This window comes from Oryx dammah, unplaced genomic scaffold, assembly GCF_014754425.2.
Source record: "Oryx dammah isolate SB20612 unplaced genomic scaffold, SCBI_Odam_1.1 HiC_scaffold_4, whole genome shotgun sequence".
Classification (NCBI taxonomy): Eukaryota; Metazoa; Chordata; class Mammalia; order Artiodactyla; family Bovidae; genus Oryx; species Oryx dammah.
Window position 1 is genome coordinate 85,514,204 of NW_024070188.1, and position 18,583 is coordinate 85,532,786.

General features: G+C 38.2%; 1 protein-coding gene across 1 annotated transcript in view; it reads left to right on the forward strand.

Annotated features, from left to right (window-relative positions):
- Positions 1 to 4,753: 4,753 nt before the first annotated feature.
- The window catches only part of QKI (QKI, KH domain containing RNA binding), a gene marked incomplete at its 5' end in the record, with an annotated part of 108,915 nt that continues 95,085 nt past the window's right edge, over positions 4,754 to 18,583 (forward strand). The window contains one exon of the mRNA XM_040238758.1: positions 4,754 to 4,996. Within this exon, the coding sequence (XP_040094692.1) occupies positions 4,754 to 4,996 (243 nt within the window). The remainder of the gene's footprint in view (positions 4,997 to 18,583) is intronic.

Genomic DNA, 18,583 nt, shown 5'->3' on the forward strand with positions numbered 1-18,583 from the left:
TTTAGCTCTGGTGGATCCAAAGGAAGATTCCAGTTCTAGTGTAGCTTGACATGTCATCAAATAGTTGATAAAGTGTGCCTGAAGTTTTAATATCCAGTTTAGAGAAATATGTGTGGTATGAAATTGCCATTTGTTGGATCCTTGCCTCACAGAATAGTTATCCCTTAGGAATGTCAACTGCTAGATTATCATCAGTCTGGAGGTATTAGTCTGGTAGAAAGCAACCATGAAAAAATATTAATTTGTCTCCTGCTGTCTAAGGAAACAGCCCTAAAAGTAGGGAATGGTTGGAACTTAGCTTTGACCTCGTCAGCAGTGCACTGTGCTCGGCAAAGCAATTAAGGTCTTCTTGAAGGTGCAAGGGAGCGGAGTGTCTGAGACTGGAGGTAGGCAGCCTCGGACTGCGTACTCACTGGTGGTCAGGGAAAGATCTGTGTGGTACAGGGTTTTCCATTTTAAAAGAGACAGACAAATTAATTACACCTAAATGAGTAAGAGTATGAAACTATGTCATATAGCTTAGAGAAGAGGACACTTAGATTTCAGAACTTTTTTATGAGCTTTGGAGTGTTGAGTGGGGGTGAGTGGGAGAAATTTCAGGAAAGAGAAAATTCAGTAAATTTATAACATTTAAGAACTTAATTTAGAGATGTCTAAAACAAGTTTTCTTGATATTGGGGCTATTTTGGGGTAATTATAAGTAGTAGGAATTTGCATACTCGGTGAGTAAGCAAATGGCTCTGAACTTTAACTTCTCTAAACCACTGCGGTAGTTTGATGAAGGTAGTGTGGAGATGGGGACATTAATATAATTATATCTTGTAATGTTTGATGCAACAAAAGAATGTATAAAGCATATTTATGATGAGGCGTTTGTATGTTTCATAAATGAACACCTGTGAGCCCACCACTTACAAAGGAATTAGAGCATTACCCATGCCCATACCTATGACAAGTTTCTGTAATATTTTACCTTTGATCGTATCAGCTTGATAGGATAACATTAACAAAAGCTCTTCTTGCTAGCCTTAAAGAATGAAATGCTTCGGAGGCAGCTTTTAAAACCATTGGAGTTATGGGGAAGATAATAAATGAGCTTTTGCCTAGTGAGGTTGGAAACCAGTGGATTCAGTCACCATCATTCGATAAGCAACCTTTAATTATATGAAGTACAGGCTACCCACTCCAGTATTCTTGGGCTTCTCTGATAAACTTTTGGTAAAGAATTCGCCTGCAATGCAAGAGACCCTGGTTCTATTCCTGGGTTGGGAAGGTCCCCTGGAGAAGGGCTAGGCTACCCATTCCAGTGTTCTTGGGCTTCCCTTGTGGCTCAGTTGGTAAAGAATCCACCTGCAATGCGGGACACCTGGATTTGATCCCTGGGTTGGGAAGATCCCCTGGAGAAGGGAAAGGCTACCCACTCCAGTATAGTGGCCTGGAGAATTCCATGGAGTGAATAGTCCATGGGGTCACAAAGAGTAGGACACGACTGAGCACCTTTCACTTACACTTTTCACAGGCACCGAGAGGTTAAGTAAGAGACTCTAAAATGACACAGTTACTATTAGAACTGGCATCAGAACTTGCTCTGTCTTGAGTGTCCTAAGTAATGTGCCGAGAAATGCTAATGATTTTCTGGCTAGAAAGGTGCTATTGATAAAGGGGTAGTACTCAGCTGGTTGGACTCCACAGTGAAAATTCTAAATACCTTGTGAACTCAAACTGTCTTAGTCATCTTTTCATTTCCATTAGTGCTGTCTTGTATGTAATTTCTTTTCTGTTATTAAGTGATATATTTTAGAGACTGAAATAAATATATAATTTCATTGTAATTTTGCTTCACATACTCCTGTCATTAGAAAACAATGTCAAGAGTTCCTGTCCTCTTGACTTCTTTCTTGATCCTAATGCCCTGTCTATAGCAGAGTTGATGATGCCTGTTTTTGTGTCTAATCCGTATCTCTTACTTACTGTTGTTCTACCTTAGAGTACCTCTGTATTCATATGCCTCCCATATTAGACTAAATTTTTTGAGAGCTGGGACCATGACTTGTTTAACTTCAGTGCCCTAGAACCTGGCTCATTCCTCTTTCCATTCACCGATCCATCAATACTCATTTAGTGAGTATTAATTGAGGACCCACTGTATTCCCAGCCACTATTGTAAGAACCAAGGATATAGGTAACAAAATTTCATGGAACTTTTAAGGTATTAAATAATCACAAAAGAGTTTCTAGAAATACAGCTTAAGTGGTAAATGTATCTTTTCTTTCATTGTATCATCTGGTCAGATAGATATATGTTACTGGGTTTTTTTGTATATTGTTTTTAAATCTAGTCATCTGAACTTTTGTAAGTTAGATAAATTTGTTTAGCTGAAAATCAGTTTTTCCTCTTCAGCCAACTGTATTACTATGTTAATAGATTAAAAAAATATTGAAGAATTCTTGCTTTCATGGTGTAAAATCCACCTTGTCTTAGTGCATTATGCCAGTGATGTCTGTGTGTTTAGGATATTTGCATCTCTGTCTATAAGCAGGTTTTGTCTATGGTTTTCTTTTATGCTATTGTCAGCTTTTTATTTGAGTGTTATTAGCTTCATAAGGAGAAGGCAATGGCACCCCACTCCAGTACTTTTGCCTGGAAAATCCCATGGGTGGAGGAGCCTGGTGGGCTACAGTCCATGGGGCTGCGAAGAGTCGGACACGACTGAACGACTTCACTTTCACTTTTCACTTTCATGCCTTGGAGAAGGAAATGGCAACCCACTCCAGTGTTCTTGCCTGGAGAATCCCAGGGATGGGGGAGCCTGGCGGGCTGCTGTCTCTGGAGTCGCAGAGTCAGACACAACTGAAGTGATTTAGCAGCAGTAGCAGCAGCTTCATAATAAGAATTGGGCAGCTTTTGAAGAGGAAATTTTAATGGAATAAACTAATGTTGGACGTGCTTCTACATAGAGACCTGGACTGAAGGATTGATGTGCAGTTTTAATTAGATTAATTTTTTTCTCATGCCCTCCATTTAATTATGTGCTATAATTACATAATTATTTAAACAACCATTTATATTTAAATTTTTGGTCACTAGAAATTTGATTTGAGAATTGCTGTCATATGCTAATTTTAAGATAAACACTGATTTGATACTGGACATCTTTGGGGAAGATTTCATTATGAAAGCAAAAGTATAAAAAAGAACTTAAAGAAAATGTTGCCCTTATAATGTAGTTAAATACAAGGTACCTTCTTTTGATTTTCTTTTACAAAAGTTCACTTGCTATAAGAGATAAACATTTGGTAAACTTTGACAAGCAAATTGTTAAGAGATAAGATTGCCATCACTGAAGCAGAAAATGTACTGTAGTGCAAAATTTTCACTGGTTGGACTAATATAGCTGGGTAAAAACATCTTTGATCATGCCTTTTTACTGAAGTGGATTTTATTTAACTGGAAGCAATTTAAATAACTAGTTAAGAAAATTAAAGTGTGCATTGCTTTTGATAGTTCCTTAATAGCAATAAATTGAAATTCAGTGTTTGGAAGGCATACAAATACAACAGGAGTGGTAAATGTATCTCTCCAGGTGAAGTTGTATTTTTTGTATATTTATGTATTCTTTAACCTAATCATCTTATCTGAATTTTCTTATTAATAATTACTTCTTTTGGGATCTTATTTTTAAATATCAATACTAATGGACCCAAGCCTCTTCCCGAAGGAGGACATAGTCTGTCATTGAGAGTTGGTTACAGAAACATTCAGTTAAATTAATGACAACTGTTATTAGTGTATTGCAGTAGGTAGGGGCCTGTCCTTTAGCAGATTGTAAAAGCGACATAAAGAACTCTGGAAAGAATTGATTTCCTTGTATGGGACTTGATCCATTAAAATAGATTTCTCATTTTTTTTAAGAAGTCATATTTATACCTGAGAACTGTCATGATAATTGTTTTAAAAAATTATTGACTTTAGGTATCTCTGGTTTCTTGTATTTCATTCATTAACTCAGTGTAGTTTGATCACCGTACCCTCTTTTCCTCACAACTTCTGGATCAGCATTGACTTAGTGCTCAAATCCAAGGTACCCTCTTTTTGCTCTTTACCTTACCATGCTTTTGTGGTATTTGATACTATTGATTACCCTGACCTTGAATCTGTCATTTCTTAGCTTCTTAGATGCCTCTCTTCCCTAGTTTTCCTATCTACCTCCATTACTTCTTGGTTTGGAGCTTCTTTTCCTACTCCTTAAATGTTGCTTTTCCTATCATTCAGTCCTTTCTTCTCCCAATCCCCTGTTAAGACATCTTTTTTGTTCCTGTAGCTTTAACCAGTATGTTTGTGTGTCACACTCAGACTTCTGAATCTCTGTATCTATTGGACATCTCTGTTTGGATATTCCAGAGATACTTAAAATATCTTAAGGAAGTGGTCCAGGTTGAATTTCATTCAGATAGATTATTTCTGAAGTATAAAGGAGCCTTTGGCATTAGTGTTGTCTGATAGGCATTCTTGGGGAGGTATTTGGCTGAAGCTATCATTTGTTTAGGCATGGAGAAATTAGGTAAAATAACTGGTTTGTATTATAGTGAATAAGAGCTTGGGCTCTGAAGTTATTTTTAATAAAATATATTATTTGGTGTAAATTTGGTTTCTGGTAGAGTTTACTTAAGACTGTAGTTTGGTTATACACAGACTTAATCCAGAGAATGACAGTATAGGTCAACAACTCTTGACTTCTTTAAGTTTTAACACTTAATCAATGAAATCCTCCCTTACCCTCTTATTTATTTTTTTCCTGGACTAGTAAGAATATTTTTTTGTCTAACACATTTAAAATTTTTACTTTTAACAGAAATTAGCAGAGTACGGAAAGACATGTACAATGACACATTAAATGGCAGTACAGAGAAAAGGAGTGCAGAATTGCCTGATGCTGTGGGACCTATTGTTCAGTTACAAGAGAAACTTTATGTGCCTGTAAAAGAATACCCAGATGTAAGTATATTTTGTTTATATTCAATGTTTTGTTTTGCTTTTTTCCTGATTCACATTCTTTGGAAAGATAGATATCTGGTGATAAGCATTGGCAGCTGCTTTAAAAAAATTTCACACGAGGGACCAGAGGTGTGAATAATTTAAAATTATTAAAATATATATATTTTTGTTTGGATGTTGCTGTGTCACTTTGGAAATGCACATAGTAAAGACTTAGTTCTAGATTTCAGATTGAGGCAAGAATTATGGAAAGAGCTTTGGCTTGAATGTCAGAAAGCACCAAGTACAACTTAGTGCTTGTCTTTGGCCTAGCCTCCGAAGCTGCATCACCCTCTCAGCAAAATGAAGGGCTAGGCTCTGATAGCTAAGGTTCCTTGCAGTGCTGAAATTTTTATCATAACCACTATTTATAATTTTTTTCATCTTCGTTCCTTACTCAGCTATTCTGAGTATCCTGTCCTGCATAGCCTCCTTATAATCTACAATTAATTTATAAAAGGCTCAAAACTCTTTGCCTTTTGTTACAAAGCCCTACATGATACGGTACTTTCTATCTCTGACCTCATCTTAAATGATTTTTCTTCTTCCTCAACACCCTGTAGTCACATTGGCTGTTAAGAATAAGTCTATTCCCAGCCCAAGTACCTTTACGTTTTCTCTGCATTGATCTTAACCGGCTGGCTTCTTCTTGTCATTAAGATTTTAGCTTAAAAGTCACTTTAGAGAGGCCTCCTCTGCCCATTTAATATAAAAGCAATCTGGTTACTCATTATTTCACATACATCTTTATTTTTCTGCAATAGCATTTATTATCTAGTGTTTCTTTCTTTTTTTTTTTTTAATTTTCTTGTCTCACCCCAGCAGAATATAAGGTACTTAAGAACCTCTTTTTGTTATTTACTTCTATATTCCCAGTGCATGTAATACTGGCACATAATAGGCAAACAGTAGCTACTGAATATATCGAGGCAAATCGATGTCTTTTTGCTGAGCTTCAGAGGACTTTTCTGAAAGGAAGTACAAGAAGGAGTTGATATTGTAAGTCAGAAATGTGATGTGCAGTCTAAGATGCATTGATTACGTGGATACTATCATAGTTTGGAGATTGGAAATAAATGTCGAGTTGATAGGGGAAAAATGTTGATATTACATAAGGTGCATTTCTATTAATAATACAGTTTTCTTACAAGTTAATATATTTGCTCTTTTTTTTATAAGTATTTTTGTTACAAATATATAAACAATTCTGGATGATTTAGGCAAAAAGGAGTTTGTTGGAAGATAATTGGGTGTAGTACTAAGGGTTAAAGGAATAGCTGGAGAACAAAGCTGTACATAAGACAGGAACCAGGGCAGGTTTGAAAACCTCAGTAGTGGAAGTTTAGACCTTCCCTGTTGAGAGCCTTGCTCTTTTTCTATTTTTAACTTCCATTGAATAATCTTGTGGTAGTTCATACATATACATGTATAAATTCTCCTTCAAACTCCAATTCCATCCAAGCTGCCAGGTAACATTGAGCAGCATTCCATGTGCTACATAATTGGGCATCATGCCTCTCAGATTTTATTCAAACTTCATATTCTTTGGAGAATGTATTTTGGGCCAGTTTGCCATGAGTAAGGCCTGGGATTAACTGACATAACCTAGACCACCCTGGGTACTGGGTTATTTTTAGGGATGGTAAGTTGTGATCTGGGCAGCTGCCCATCCCGGTTGGCGTCTACTACTCTGTATTTCATGATCTCTTTAAAAGACAGCGACCTTCTCGTCTGCTTGTCTAAAGGATGGAGACCCAGCAGTGGTCTTTAGCATGGGCTGCGCAAGAGCGTGAGACCGTGTTAGAGAATGCAACCTTAACTCGCCCGATCCCTGTTCTTAGAGAAATGCTGTGCACGGAGTGATGCTTACATTGCATTACTAAAAGACACAAGTCCTGTATAATCCTCTAAGTCAGAAGAGATGTGTTTTATGTTGTGGATCCAAAGGGAGGCACCTTTTTACTATATTTCTGTCCTTTTCCACCAGTTGAGATTCATTGTCACGGTCAACTTCAGTTGCTGACAGGTGTGTTGGAGTGAAACAATGTCTAGTTCACTGATTCTCAAAATGTGGTCCTGGGACTATAGTATCCACACCTCCTGGGAACTTGTAAATGTTCAAACCTCAGCCCAGACTAGTTGAATCAGCAATTCTGGGCCAAAGCTTAGCAGTCTGCCTTCCAAGCCACGTGGGAGATACCATGTATGCTGAAGCTTGAGAAGCACTGCTCTTGTTTGTGCAGGTTGTCATCCTAAGCCAGGCTCACAGGTTGTCATGTAGGGTCCTTTTACCAGGCTTTGTTTCAGGAGGCAGATGGGGGCAGTGAACTCTTGAGGAGCAGGCATTGCAGTAGTACAGGCAGACAAGAAACAAGAGGATATTTTCTTTAGGTCCTGTCAATGCTGTGGGAAAAAGGAGATGCACAGTGGCTATGTGTTTAGTTAAGGAATCTCTTATAAGATGAAGGGAGTGCAGAGACATGAGCAGAGTGATGGGGGGAGGGCACTCAGATCGTCTGGGGAAAGGATGCTTCAGGCAGAGAGATCAGCACTTCAGTGCACGCTTGGGAAGTGTGGTGAGGTTCAAGGTTAGAAAGTTAGCAGAGTGCCTATCCTGTAGAGATTTTGGATACTACTGACTGTGAACTGGAAAGCTGCGGAGTGCTGTGGGCTCAGTTAGGTTTTAGTAGCTTATTTCTGGCTTCTATGCCGAGAAAGGCTGTGGGTGATACAGCAGGGAGACCAGCTGGGGGCAGAGGAGGAACTTGAACAAGAGGACTTCTAAATACTCAGATCCTACATAATTGATAACTTAAGAGCCAGTAGGATTTGCTGGCAGATTGGATATGGAGGGTGAGGGAAAACTCAGAGGAGTAGCTCGCAGGTTTTGATTGGTTGAAGTATCAGTCACCAATTCCTGAGGAAAGACTGAGGGAAGAGCAGGTTTGGGGGTGGGGCTTCACATTTCTGACTTAGAGCTGAGTTTGAAGTCAGATATCCATATGTAGGCGTGTCAGTGAGGCAGGTGGTGTATGAGTTCTGGGTAGTTACTGGCACCCAAAAATATCTGTTTTATCAAAGCTTTTTAAATTTGAAATTCAGTGGTTTATAGGAGAGAAATAGATACAAGCCATTTTGGTCCTCCAGACCAGTTTTTTAATACCTTGATTTTAAATTTCCTTTAAAAGGATTTGGCAGAGTTGGAGTCTGCATGTAGTTTCTCTTTAAGGTTATCAATACATACCAAATGAATAGTAACTAACTATGCTGTAGTCTGTACTAGGAACTGTATCTCATCATTAAAAAAAATAATTAAAATGAAACGAGAGTGTCAAATTTTGGCAGTATAGAAAATATTTTTATTTCAGAATTATGAATTAGGTATTGGTCACAATAAAACAAGTATGTGTTTTTCTTGTTCCCGTTTTTCTTCATATATCTTAGAGATCATTACATTTGCATTTGTCCTACCTCCTTTTGTATGAGGAATTGATTTTGTGAGTGAACTCATGCTCTTTGACTCGAAAATGCTTTTATTAAAGCTGCAAAGGGGCAGTGTAGTACAGTGGTCCAAACGTGTGAACTCAGACTCCTGGCTGGCCCTAATGCTTGTATTGTGCTTTGGGCAAATCCAATCATTATGTTCGTCGTCTCTGTATAGAGGTAGTCTCTCACAGGCTTGTGAGGACTTATAAGTGAATTAGTACATGTGAGACATTTGGAAAGTGCCATAATGCTGTGTACCTACATAATGCTGTGTTGCCAGGATGTAAGCTCCAGGAGGGTGGTGATGTTGTCCTTTTTTATAGTCTCACTGCCTGGGATAATGTCCAGTAAACAGTAGCTGTACGATAAGTATTTGTTGTGTGTATCTGTATGAAAAGTTCAGTCTTTTAAATATTGCTGATCTTTAAAAAAAGTTGTCTTTCAAGTTTACATATAGCAACTTATTTATAAAAGTAAGTGTAAACTTGGAGATACTGTTTTGGGTTTGGCTGTGTATAACTCTGGGACTGATAAGAGAAGGAAGCCTTAGATTCAGTGTTTGAGAAATGAGATTGTGCTGTATTATGTCCACAGTGTTTTTTGAACCACACTGGCTTAATGGTGTGGGAATGAGAAGATAATATGAGTAGCTTGTTGAAAATTTTTTACAAATTTAACTTTTAGTATTTATACTTATTAATAAAGTGGATTATATTGCATCTCTGCTAGTATTAAGCATATCCTGGAGGTGGGGATATTAATTCAGTAAAGAAAACTGCTGGATACAGTTGAGGTAATAGTGGGTTTTTGAGTCAGGTTTTGAATCCTGGCTTACTCCTTTAGTGGCTGTATTTGTCAACAATTGCCACAACAGTGCTCTGTGTAAGCTGTCCTAAAACTCAGTGGCTTAAAATAACAAGTATTGATTTCTGTGCTCTTTATTTAGTCTACACTGTGTGGGCTGGAGTTTTGCTGATTTGGTTTAGCCAGCTTGGCCTGTATGTTACCTTTATGTTCCTGCTAGGCTCCGCCGAAAGGGGCGGCAGCTGCTTGGAGCAAGCTCTTCTCCTGGCAGGTCACTGGAGTGTCAGAGCCGAGCCAAATTGCTTGAACACCTGAAAGACCTCTGCTCTTTCTCCCTCAGCCAACATTCCCTTAGCTTGATGGTTGTCAGTTGTGGATTGATCTTGCCCTTCGGGGGCATTGGGCAATTTCTGGAGTTATTTTTGGTTGTCACAACTTGAAAGGAGTACTAATGGCATCTAGTAGGTAGGTGCCACGGATGCTCTTAGACATCCTGCAATGTGCGAGACAGCCCCAACAACAAAGAATTCTCCTGCCCCAAATGTCAACAGTGCTGAGGTTGATAAACTGTTATCAAGTCACTCCATCCACATGAGAAGGGACTGGAAATTGAGACTATCACATTGACTTTGAGCCTATGTTAACTTTAGAATGTTTCTTTGTTTATAAGATCATCATAGAATTATTTAAGAGTAATGAAGATAACAAATATATGATATCTGATAGAGCACTCAGTAAGGTTCTTGTGATCATGAGTAAGGAAAAAATCCCCATCCTTGAAGGAGCCCACAGTGTTGTATGAAAGAGAAAAGCTGTTGCATTAAATCCTTTAAGACTATTTATCATACTTTCATAAAAGGACAAACAGAAATGAAGATTAAAGTTATACATAGGCCATAGTGTTGGTTTGGCCAGTTATTAAGGAGGGACTTGTTTGAATCCATGACGATCTTATAAACAGTACGTGAATGGAGTTAACGCTGATTGATAAAAGATGTGTTTCAGTGAGTCAGTGATAATTGTGCCATTAAAGGTGCCTGGGCATTGTTTCTGCACTCTGAGAAATGGCTTTATAGGATGTGCCAGAGTGGTGGAGCAAGTTCCCAACGCAGGCAAGGGCTAGCTGCCAGGTGCCTTAGTTAGCCTGGTGTGTATGTGAACAGATAGATTGCAAAACTGTTTTAGCTTTGGGCATGATTAAGTTGTAGTGAGACTTTTCCCAGAAATTTTTTATGAAGATAATTTGACTTTGTGATGTTTTAAAAATTGGTCTTAATTTTGAACAGTTACAGCCTTGAAAGGTTTGTCTTGGATCTAAGCCGTCATGAGGACATATATTGTCAGTGTGTTTACACAGATTGTAAGATGGGTAAATGCCCTTTCAAATATTTTTTCCAGTTTTAGGACTTCAGCATGGCAACGCTAATTAATAATGTGGGTTTTATAATGTTTTTCACGGTACTCTCTATGGAAAGTGAAAGTGGTTCAGTCGTGTCCGACTCTTTGCGACCCTATGGACTATACAGTCCATGGAATTCTCCAGGCCAGAATACTGGAGTGGGTAGCCTTTCCCTTCTCCAGGAGATCTTCCCAACCCAGGGATAGAACCCAGGTCTCCCACATTGCATGTGGATTCTTTACCAGCTGAGCCACGAAGGAAGCCCAAGAATACTGGAGCAGTAGCCTAGCCCTTCTCCAGCGGCTTTTCCTGACCCAGGAATCGACCTGGGGTCTAGCTCCTAATAATAATCTGTCTTAATGGTGGAACCAACTTTTTAAATTTCTTTTATTTCTCCTGGTCTTGCAGATAAAATCTGGCTAGTCATAGCTTCTGAGTTGGTATGGAGTTATTGGTCAGGTTTGGTTTCTTAAGATTGTCGCCTGCAGAATGGCTGCTGAGCTGACTTTTGTCTTGGAGGAATTATGAGAGGAGAAAAGAGATCAGTGCAGTAGATTATCTTTACTTAAGCCTTTTTTCTTTGACTCTTGTGGCTTTCTTGTTGTGTTGAAAGACTCGATATCAACTACTTTGGTCTTCCGTTGTTCTGAGAAACTGATGGACAGTAAGTAAAAATTTAACGATCGGCCAAGTCTCTTTTCAATGCCTAGGTTAAACCTTGATATTTGGCAGGATATGATCTTAATTACAAGTGAAAATAAAAACATCTGCACATCTCTCTTTGATATTTTATACAAGAACCTCTTAAGGATAGATTGTTGATTTGAAGAAGGTTAGATAATATATTTTATTGAATGGTGTGAAATGTTTCAGATTACATATTAACTTATTGGAGTTTGTGATTTAGCCGTACAATTTGATAACATAGAGCATGTCTTTAAGTTTTAGGAAGAGAGACTATTATTGTTGACTTAGAACTTTAAACAGATGAGTTCAGTGAAGGTCAGTTTCATGACATTTGGTTTTTAAGTTTCATTTTTATTTTACTCCTTAAGGATATTTCAAAGGCCTGTGTGTACCAGATATTTAATAGGCTCTTTGTGGTCTGAGATATACTAAATTTCTTAGGATGCTAATAGAAATTATTCCAAAAAAGATTTCAAGACAGTCTGAAAACTAGTTTTTTTTTGGTTTAAATTTTTTCAAAGTTTAATGATTTTTAAAGTAATCTCGTCTTAAAATAGGAATGCTTTCTTTTGTAAGTAACATTTTGATACTAAAAAGGACTAGTGTGTAGAAGAACAAGCTTAAAGATGGAGTTAGTTTTTAGGGAAGAATAATTACTTGTAAGCAAATGTTTTCCAAACTCAGTTGAGATAGAAAATTTTCCCTGTGATTTATCTTACCCAAAAAGAGATTGTTAGGATCTACTTGGTTAAAATTACTGTGACAGAGGTCTTAAGGAGTTAGATGGTAACCTCATCACACGCGTTAACCTCCATATCACTAATATTCTCACTGAAGTAATCAAAGGAATAGAAAAATTAGAGAGAAACCTGCTCCTCAGGGCTATTGGGTGTTAGATGTTAAAGGAAAGGTCAAGGTGCTGATCTTTTTTGGCCCATTTTGGGAGAACAGTGTCTCCTGGGAGTGAGTGAAACAGTCAGTAACAGAATCTTCTTAATCCTTATCCTGTCCCCTCCAAAGTTGGTAAAAATGAAATGGGGTGTGGAGTAGTCTACGGTTATACCCCTTGAGCTTGGCCACCCATTTTTGTGCCTGCTTAACATAGGTGATCTAAGTTTATTTTGTGAGTGAATGAACTCATTTATACCTTCTTTTGGTTTGAGTTTGAGCAGAAAACTACTGTAGCTTTTGATGGAATTTGGCTTAACTTTTGGGCTTCCCAGCTGGTGCTGGTGGTAAAGAACCCGCCTGCCAATGGCAGGAGACGTAAGTGCTGCAGTTTCACCCTGTGGACATTGAAATAGAACTTGTTTAAGGATTAGCCATAGAATTAAATCTAATTATGTAAAGTATGTTATATGTCTTAGTAAACTCATCCCTTTAGAACAAAATAGTTTATAATAAATTAGGAAATTCCTGAAATCTAAGTTTTGATTGCAATGCGTGTGTTGCTCAGTCACTTCAGTTCTTTGTGACTCTCTGTGATCCTGTGGACCATAGCCTGCAGGCTCCTCAGTCCATGGGATTCTCCGGACAAGAGTACTGGAGTGGGTTGCCCATGCCTTCTTCCGGGGGATCTACCTGACCCAGGGATGGAACCCCAGGTCTCCTGCATCACAGGCAGATGCTTTACCGCTGAGCCACTGAGGAGACCCTACGAGGCTGCTCTGTCCATGGGTTTTCCCAGGCAAGAATACTAGAGTGGGTAACCCATTCCCTTCTCCAGGGGATCTTCCTGACTCAGGGATCGAACCCTGGTTTGCTGCATTACAGGCAGATTATTTAACCGTCTGAGCCACCAGGAAGCTTTTCTTAAATTCAAAAACAATATCAGTAAGTAGCCTGCTTACCATGAACTTGGCCATCTCCATGTTTCATATTGATATGATAATTTTTTCTTCATTACTTGGTAAGGGATTGATTTTCAAAAATGTATCATTGTATTGCTTGGGGTTATAGAACTGTGATTTATTACTTTTTTGCCTTTTTATTTGTAAGATTATATAAGAGCAGTACAAATTTGCAGTTTTAAGGGCAGCTTAAACAAAATAAAAAAGCAAAATTTGAGAAATGAGTAGAAACATGAAGGCTACAGAAGAGATATGAGTATAAAACTGTAAAATTTTGATATCATTCAGTAGCAAGGGCCTGAAGAATGGCAATGACAGTTGGAACAAAGACAAGGGAACAGATTAAATTTAAAGTCTTAGATTTCGTAGTCTGTTGCATGTGGAAGATAATATTGTAGAGGAACCAAGAGTAAGAGATGGTAAACGTACTGTATTAATAGAATTTAATAATTGAAGATCACTTAAAATAATTCAAAATCACTGTAAACTGAGTTTGTTCTTAACAATTTAGGAACATTGAAGCAAGGGTAGTGTAAGTTGCCAGTAAGTCAAATGTAACTAAAATTTATGCCCCAGAAGAGCAGGTTTCTTTAAGAGCTGAATTAGTACTTTTGGAGCAGTTAGGAGAGTGATATTTATGCAGCAAAATTTAAGAAACCAGTTTCAAAGAGCCTTAGGCTGTATTCATAATCAATACATGGTCAAGATTACTAAATATTTGATATACCAGACTTATCTTCTGAGTCTGAGGTAACACTTGTAAGCTCAGTCTTGATTCAGATAATTGTACTGTTCTCTGTGTGTCTTGTGCTGAAGTTTATGCATATTTGCCGTTGAATCATGTGGATGAAGTAGTGATCATGTACAAGTTTTCATTCATGTGAAAGGCTGGTTACGGCACACAGGATGTGGACGTAGACCCTAGTCAGTAACAGACAGATGAGGATATTGGGTGAAAGGGGTATGGTAATGGTATGTTCTGTGATGTATGTGGAAGATAAATTAACATTTGGGCTCATTGTGAAAGTAAACTTAAATCTGAAGAGGTTTTTTCTAGACTTTGTGCTAAACATTTTGAGCTACCCATGAACACCTGGTAGAATCAGGGTCTTTGGAAGAGAGGCTTTATGCTACACTGCTGAAGTGTCCAGACTCGAGGTGTTCTGGGATGGGGACTGCTTTTGTAACCTCAGGTGTGTTAAATGGAGATGATAATGGTAACTGTCTTCTAGTGTTGTTGTGACTTGATGCGGGTAAGTCTTCCCTGATAGCTCAGTTGATAAAGGATCCACCTGCAATGCAGGAGACCCCAGTTTGATTCCTGGGTTGGGAAGATCCGCTGGAGAAGGGATAAGCTACCCACTCCAGTATTCTTGGGCTTCCTTTGTGGCTCAGCTGGTAAAGAATCTGCCTGCAATGTGGGAGACCTGGGTTTGATCCCAAGTTGGGAAGATCCCCAATGGCTACCCATTCCAGTATTCTGGCCTGGAGAATTCCGTGGACTATACAGTCCATGGGATCGCAAAGAGTTGGGCACGACTGAGCCACTTTCACTTTCTCTCACTTTTCAGTGTGGCTCAAGTGCCAAGCCGGGGAAGACAATGGCACCCCACCCCAGTACTCTTGCCTGGAAAATCCAATGGATGGAGGAGGCTGGTGGGCTACAGTCCATGGGGTCGCTAAGAGTCAGACACGACTGAGCGATTCACTTTCACTTTTCACTTTCATGCATTGGAGGAGGAAATGGCAGCCCACTCCAGTATTCTTGCCTGGAGAATCCCAGGGATGGGAGAGCCGGGTGGGCTGCCATCTATGGGGTTGCACAGAGTCGGACACGACTGAAGCTACTTAGCAGCAGCAGCAGCAAAGTGCCAAGCATCAAAGTTCACTTTTAAGGAACATTCATAGTAGAACATACTTCATAATACTCAACATCTAAGAAATGTTGAATGACGTAGTCCTTGCGCTTATGATGCTTCCATATTGAAGCATCGTTAGAGAGAGAGACCTGCTTCTCAGCGCTATTGGGTGTTAGATGTTACAGGAAAGGTCAAGGTGCTGATCGCTTTTTGTCCTGTTTTGGGAGAGCAGTGTCTCCTGGGAGTGAGTGAAGCCGTCAGTAACAGAATCTTCTTAATCCTAGCCCTCTCCCCTCCAAAGCTGGTGAATGAAATGGGCTCTGGAGTAGGCCATGGTCAGACCACTGGAGCCTGGCCACCCATTGTTGTGGGTGGGAAATAACAGTTGTTTCTGTGACATCATTAACTCTCATTTGAATTTTATTCTGAAAACAGTCAGGCTTCCGTTTAATAAGTTTTTGGGATGTGTGAGCGTTCCTGTGCTGCCTGTGTTCATTTCTTCTCTGTGCTGTGTGTCGTGTGAGGCACTGTGGATTCACATACACAAACGTGCGTGTGGTGCTGGTTTCTGATTTCAGAGAATCCCTGTAAAAGACGTGCAGATTATCGCAGATGGTGAGACAGGAGGGCTTTAAGAGGTGGGTCCTCACTTAGGGAAAAACAGCCGTCTTCCAGGAGTTAACAACCAAGGAAGTCACTGAAGGACTACTTGAGCTTAATACTGTGAAATGAGAATTTGACGTGTTTGGTGAGAAGAAAAGAGAAAGAAAGGTATTACAGGGAACAAAAATTCAAAGTCCCCGCTGTTTTAGAAAACGTTTCTGAACAGAAGGCTAAAGATAAAGGTTTGAAAAGTAACTAGGGATCTTTCAAAAGGCCTTGTGTGTAAGTGTTTGGGCCTTACACTTTCAAAGGTACTGTCTTCTGTTTGTGTCATCAACCCTTGTTGGCTTTCATTGTCTTCATATCTTTTATTTTAATTGATAGTTTCTTGTTTTTCTAAGTACATGTTATTTAGCTTCCTGAATAATCATCATCTTATTAACCTGAGTTTGTTTTGAATGGTTTCCTCCTTTTTGCAAATTATATTTATACTCAAAAGAGAAAGACTTGACATGATTTAGGTTATCCAGATTCATAGGCTATAAATTTAATGTTTTGGTTATTATTGGTTACTTTTCTTCACTTTTACATCTGTTGGTGTAACTGCTTCTTCATATATGTCCTGTGCCACCAACAGAAAACGGGTATGAAGGCCTAATATATGAATGGTTTGCAGAATGGTTCCTGTAGTAATTATGTACCTTAAGAAGATATATTTGGCTGTTTATCTGGAATTAACATGAAGATAGAGAAGGGATAAGACATCTGTTTTTCCAAAAGTACATGACATTTTGATATATTCATTTTTTTTTAAACAGAAGACTTTCATTGATTTTTTTTCCCCTAAACTCTATTTGGCCATACTGGTTTCAGTTGGTATAGTTCTGACATGAATATTGATTGGTGTTTTCATTTACGTTAGTGAGTAGATGAAAGTGAAAATCATGAGATGTATGTCGAAACTTTATTGTTCATAAATGTCCAGGCAGTTTATTTGCTAAATTGGATAATGACTTCAGATATTGGAAAATGACTTCAGATATTGGAAGAAGGCTATGCTATTCACAGTGGACTTTAGATGCAGCAAACTTTTAAATTTAACCTGCATTGTTAACCTTTTCTCCTTTACTGTCATCAGCCAAGTCAATGAAGCTATAAAATCAAACAAGATATTCTGGTATTTTTAATTAAAAACAGTTATATTGCTAAGTAGTCATAACTCTTCTCTCATCTTACATACTTGCATAAGATGGCCTACTAGCGTGGACTACATTAGAAGTGGTCCATTTTTATCTGCCGAACAGAAGACTTTATCAAGAAATACACATTTGTGTGTATGTGTTTGATACTTACTATGTTGCTTACATCATACGATGTAACGTTTATAAATATCTAACTTAAAATTGGAAAAGACCCTGCGGAGGAGAAGGGGACGACAGAAGATAAGGTGCTTGGATGGTATCACCAACTCGATGGACATGAGTTTGAGCAAGCTCCAGGAGTTGGTGATGGGACAGGGAGGCCTGGTGTGCTGCAGTCCTTCGGGTCACAAAGAGTAGGACGTGACTAAGCGACTGAACTGAACTTAAAATCACCTTAGCTATACTAGACAAAATATTTAAAAAACAGAGCATCAGTTTATTGTGTGAAAGGCAATCCAAAGAAATGCATCTTCTTTTTAAAATTGTTCTTCCAAAAATTTAAGCAGAAATTAAACATGTCTTAGCGTTTCACTGAAATGAATGCTTTTGGAAATCATTTTTTCATATGCTTTGATAGTGTGCCACAAAAGATTTTATCTTTGTACATTTCTTAAAAGGTTAGTGGAAAGATTTGCTATAATACTTTATGTTCTGTCATTGAGACAACTAATTTCTATTTAAAATTAAGTCAGAAGCATCAAATAGCATTAGACATGATGTTGACCTCTTCTTTAGAAATTAACATGCCACTTGAGGGCGATATAATTGGTAAGCCACAGAGAGGTCTGTACTTAAACAGTAGGGTTAATGAATGTTTTTCTTTTTTTTCCCCCTCTTTTCTTCTTTTCCTTCTTTTGGCCTTTAAATTTTGCGGTTAGCTTAGGCTGTTTGAGATGATTTTCTTTGAATGTGTTGTGACATTGTTTTAATTGAATGAAGCTGCAGAACTAGCATGATAAATCAACACAGAATGAATTTTAATGCAAGGCAAACAATATTAACTTGGAAATTGGTTGCAGTAGACAAAGCAGCTGCTGTGATTAATATTTTTCATTCTCTACTTACACCATTTTGAGAAGGATGACCTTGATGGTTTCGATTATATTTGAGTCCCAGTGGTATGCACTTGAACACATATGAGCTGTTTTTTGCTGGTTGTGGTACAGTAGAGATTGGTTAATTTTTAAGATTAGGAAAATTTTGTTACAGATTTAATGTTTGACTGGCTTTAAAACATTTTTTATTTAGTAAATAATAATTGGGAGTATTACTTAGCTGTAGCAGAAAACCTTTTCTGTGTAGGCTGTGGTTTTAGCAAAAGAGATTTAATATATGAAAAGAAAGAATGTGCCAAAGATGGCCTCTTTTGGGTTTGTGTATCAGGAATGGAGCCAACCACTTTAACAGAGGGCACAAATTCAAAAGTTATATTTATTTTTACCCTGTACTGCCTGAAATTAGTTACTTCTAGATCTACTTAGATTTAAAGGCAGCCTCTTTAAAAATTTCATGGACTTCTCTGTTACGTACTAAGGGTAATTCAGACCAGCTGAACAATTTCAGTAAAATAGGACATAGAAGGGAAAAAAAAAAAACAAACAAAAAACAGACATCTGCTTGAATGCATCAGAGACCTAGCAAGATTGTGAAGAACTGCT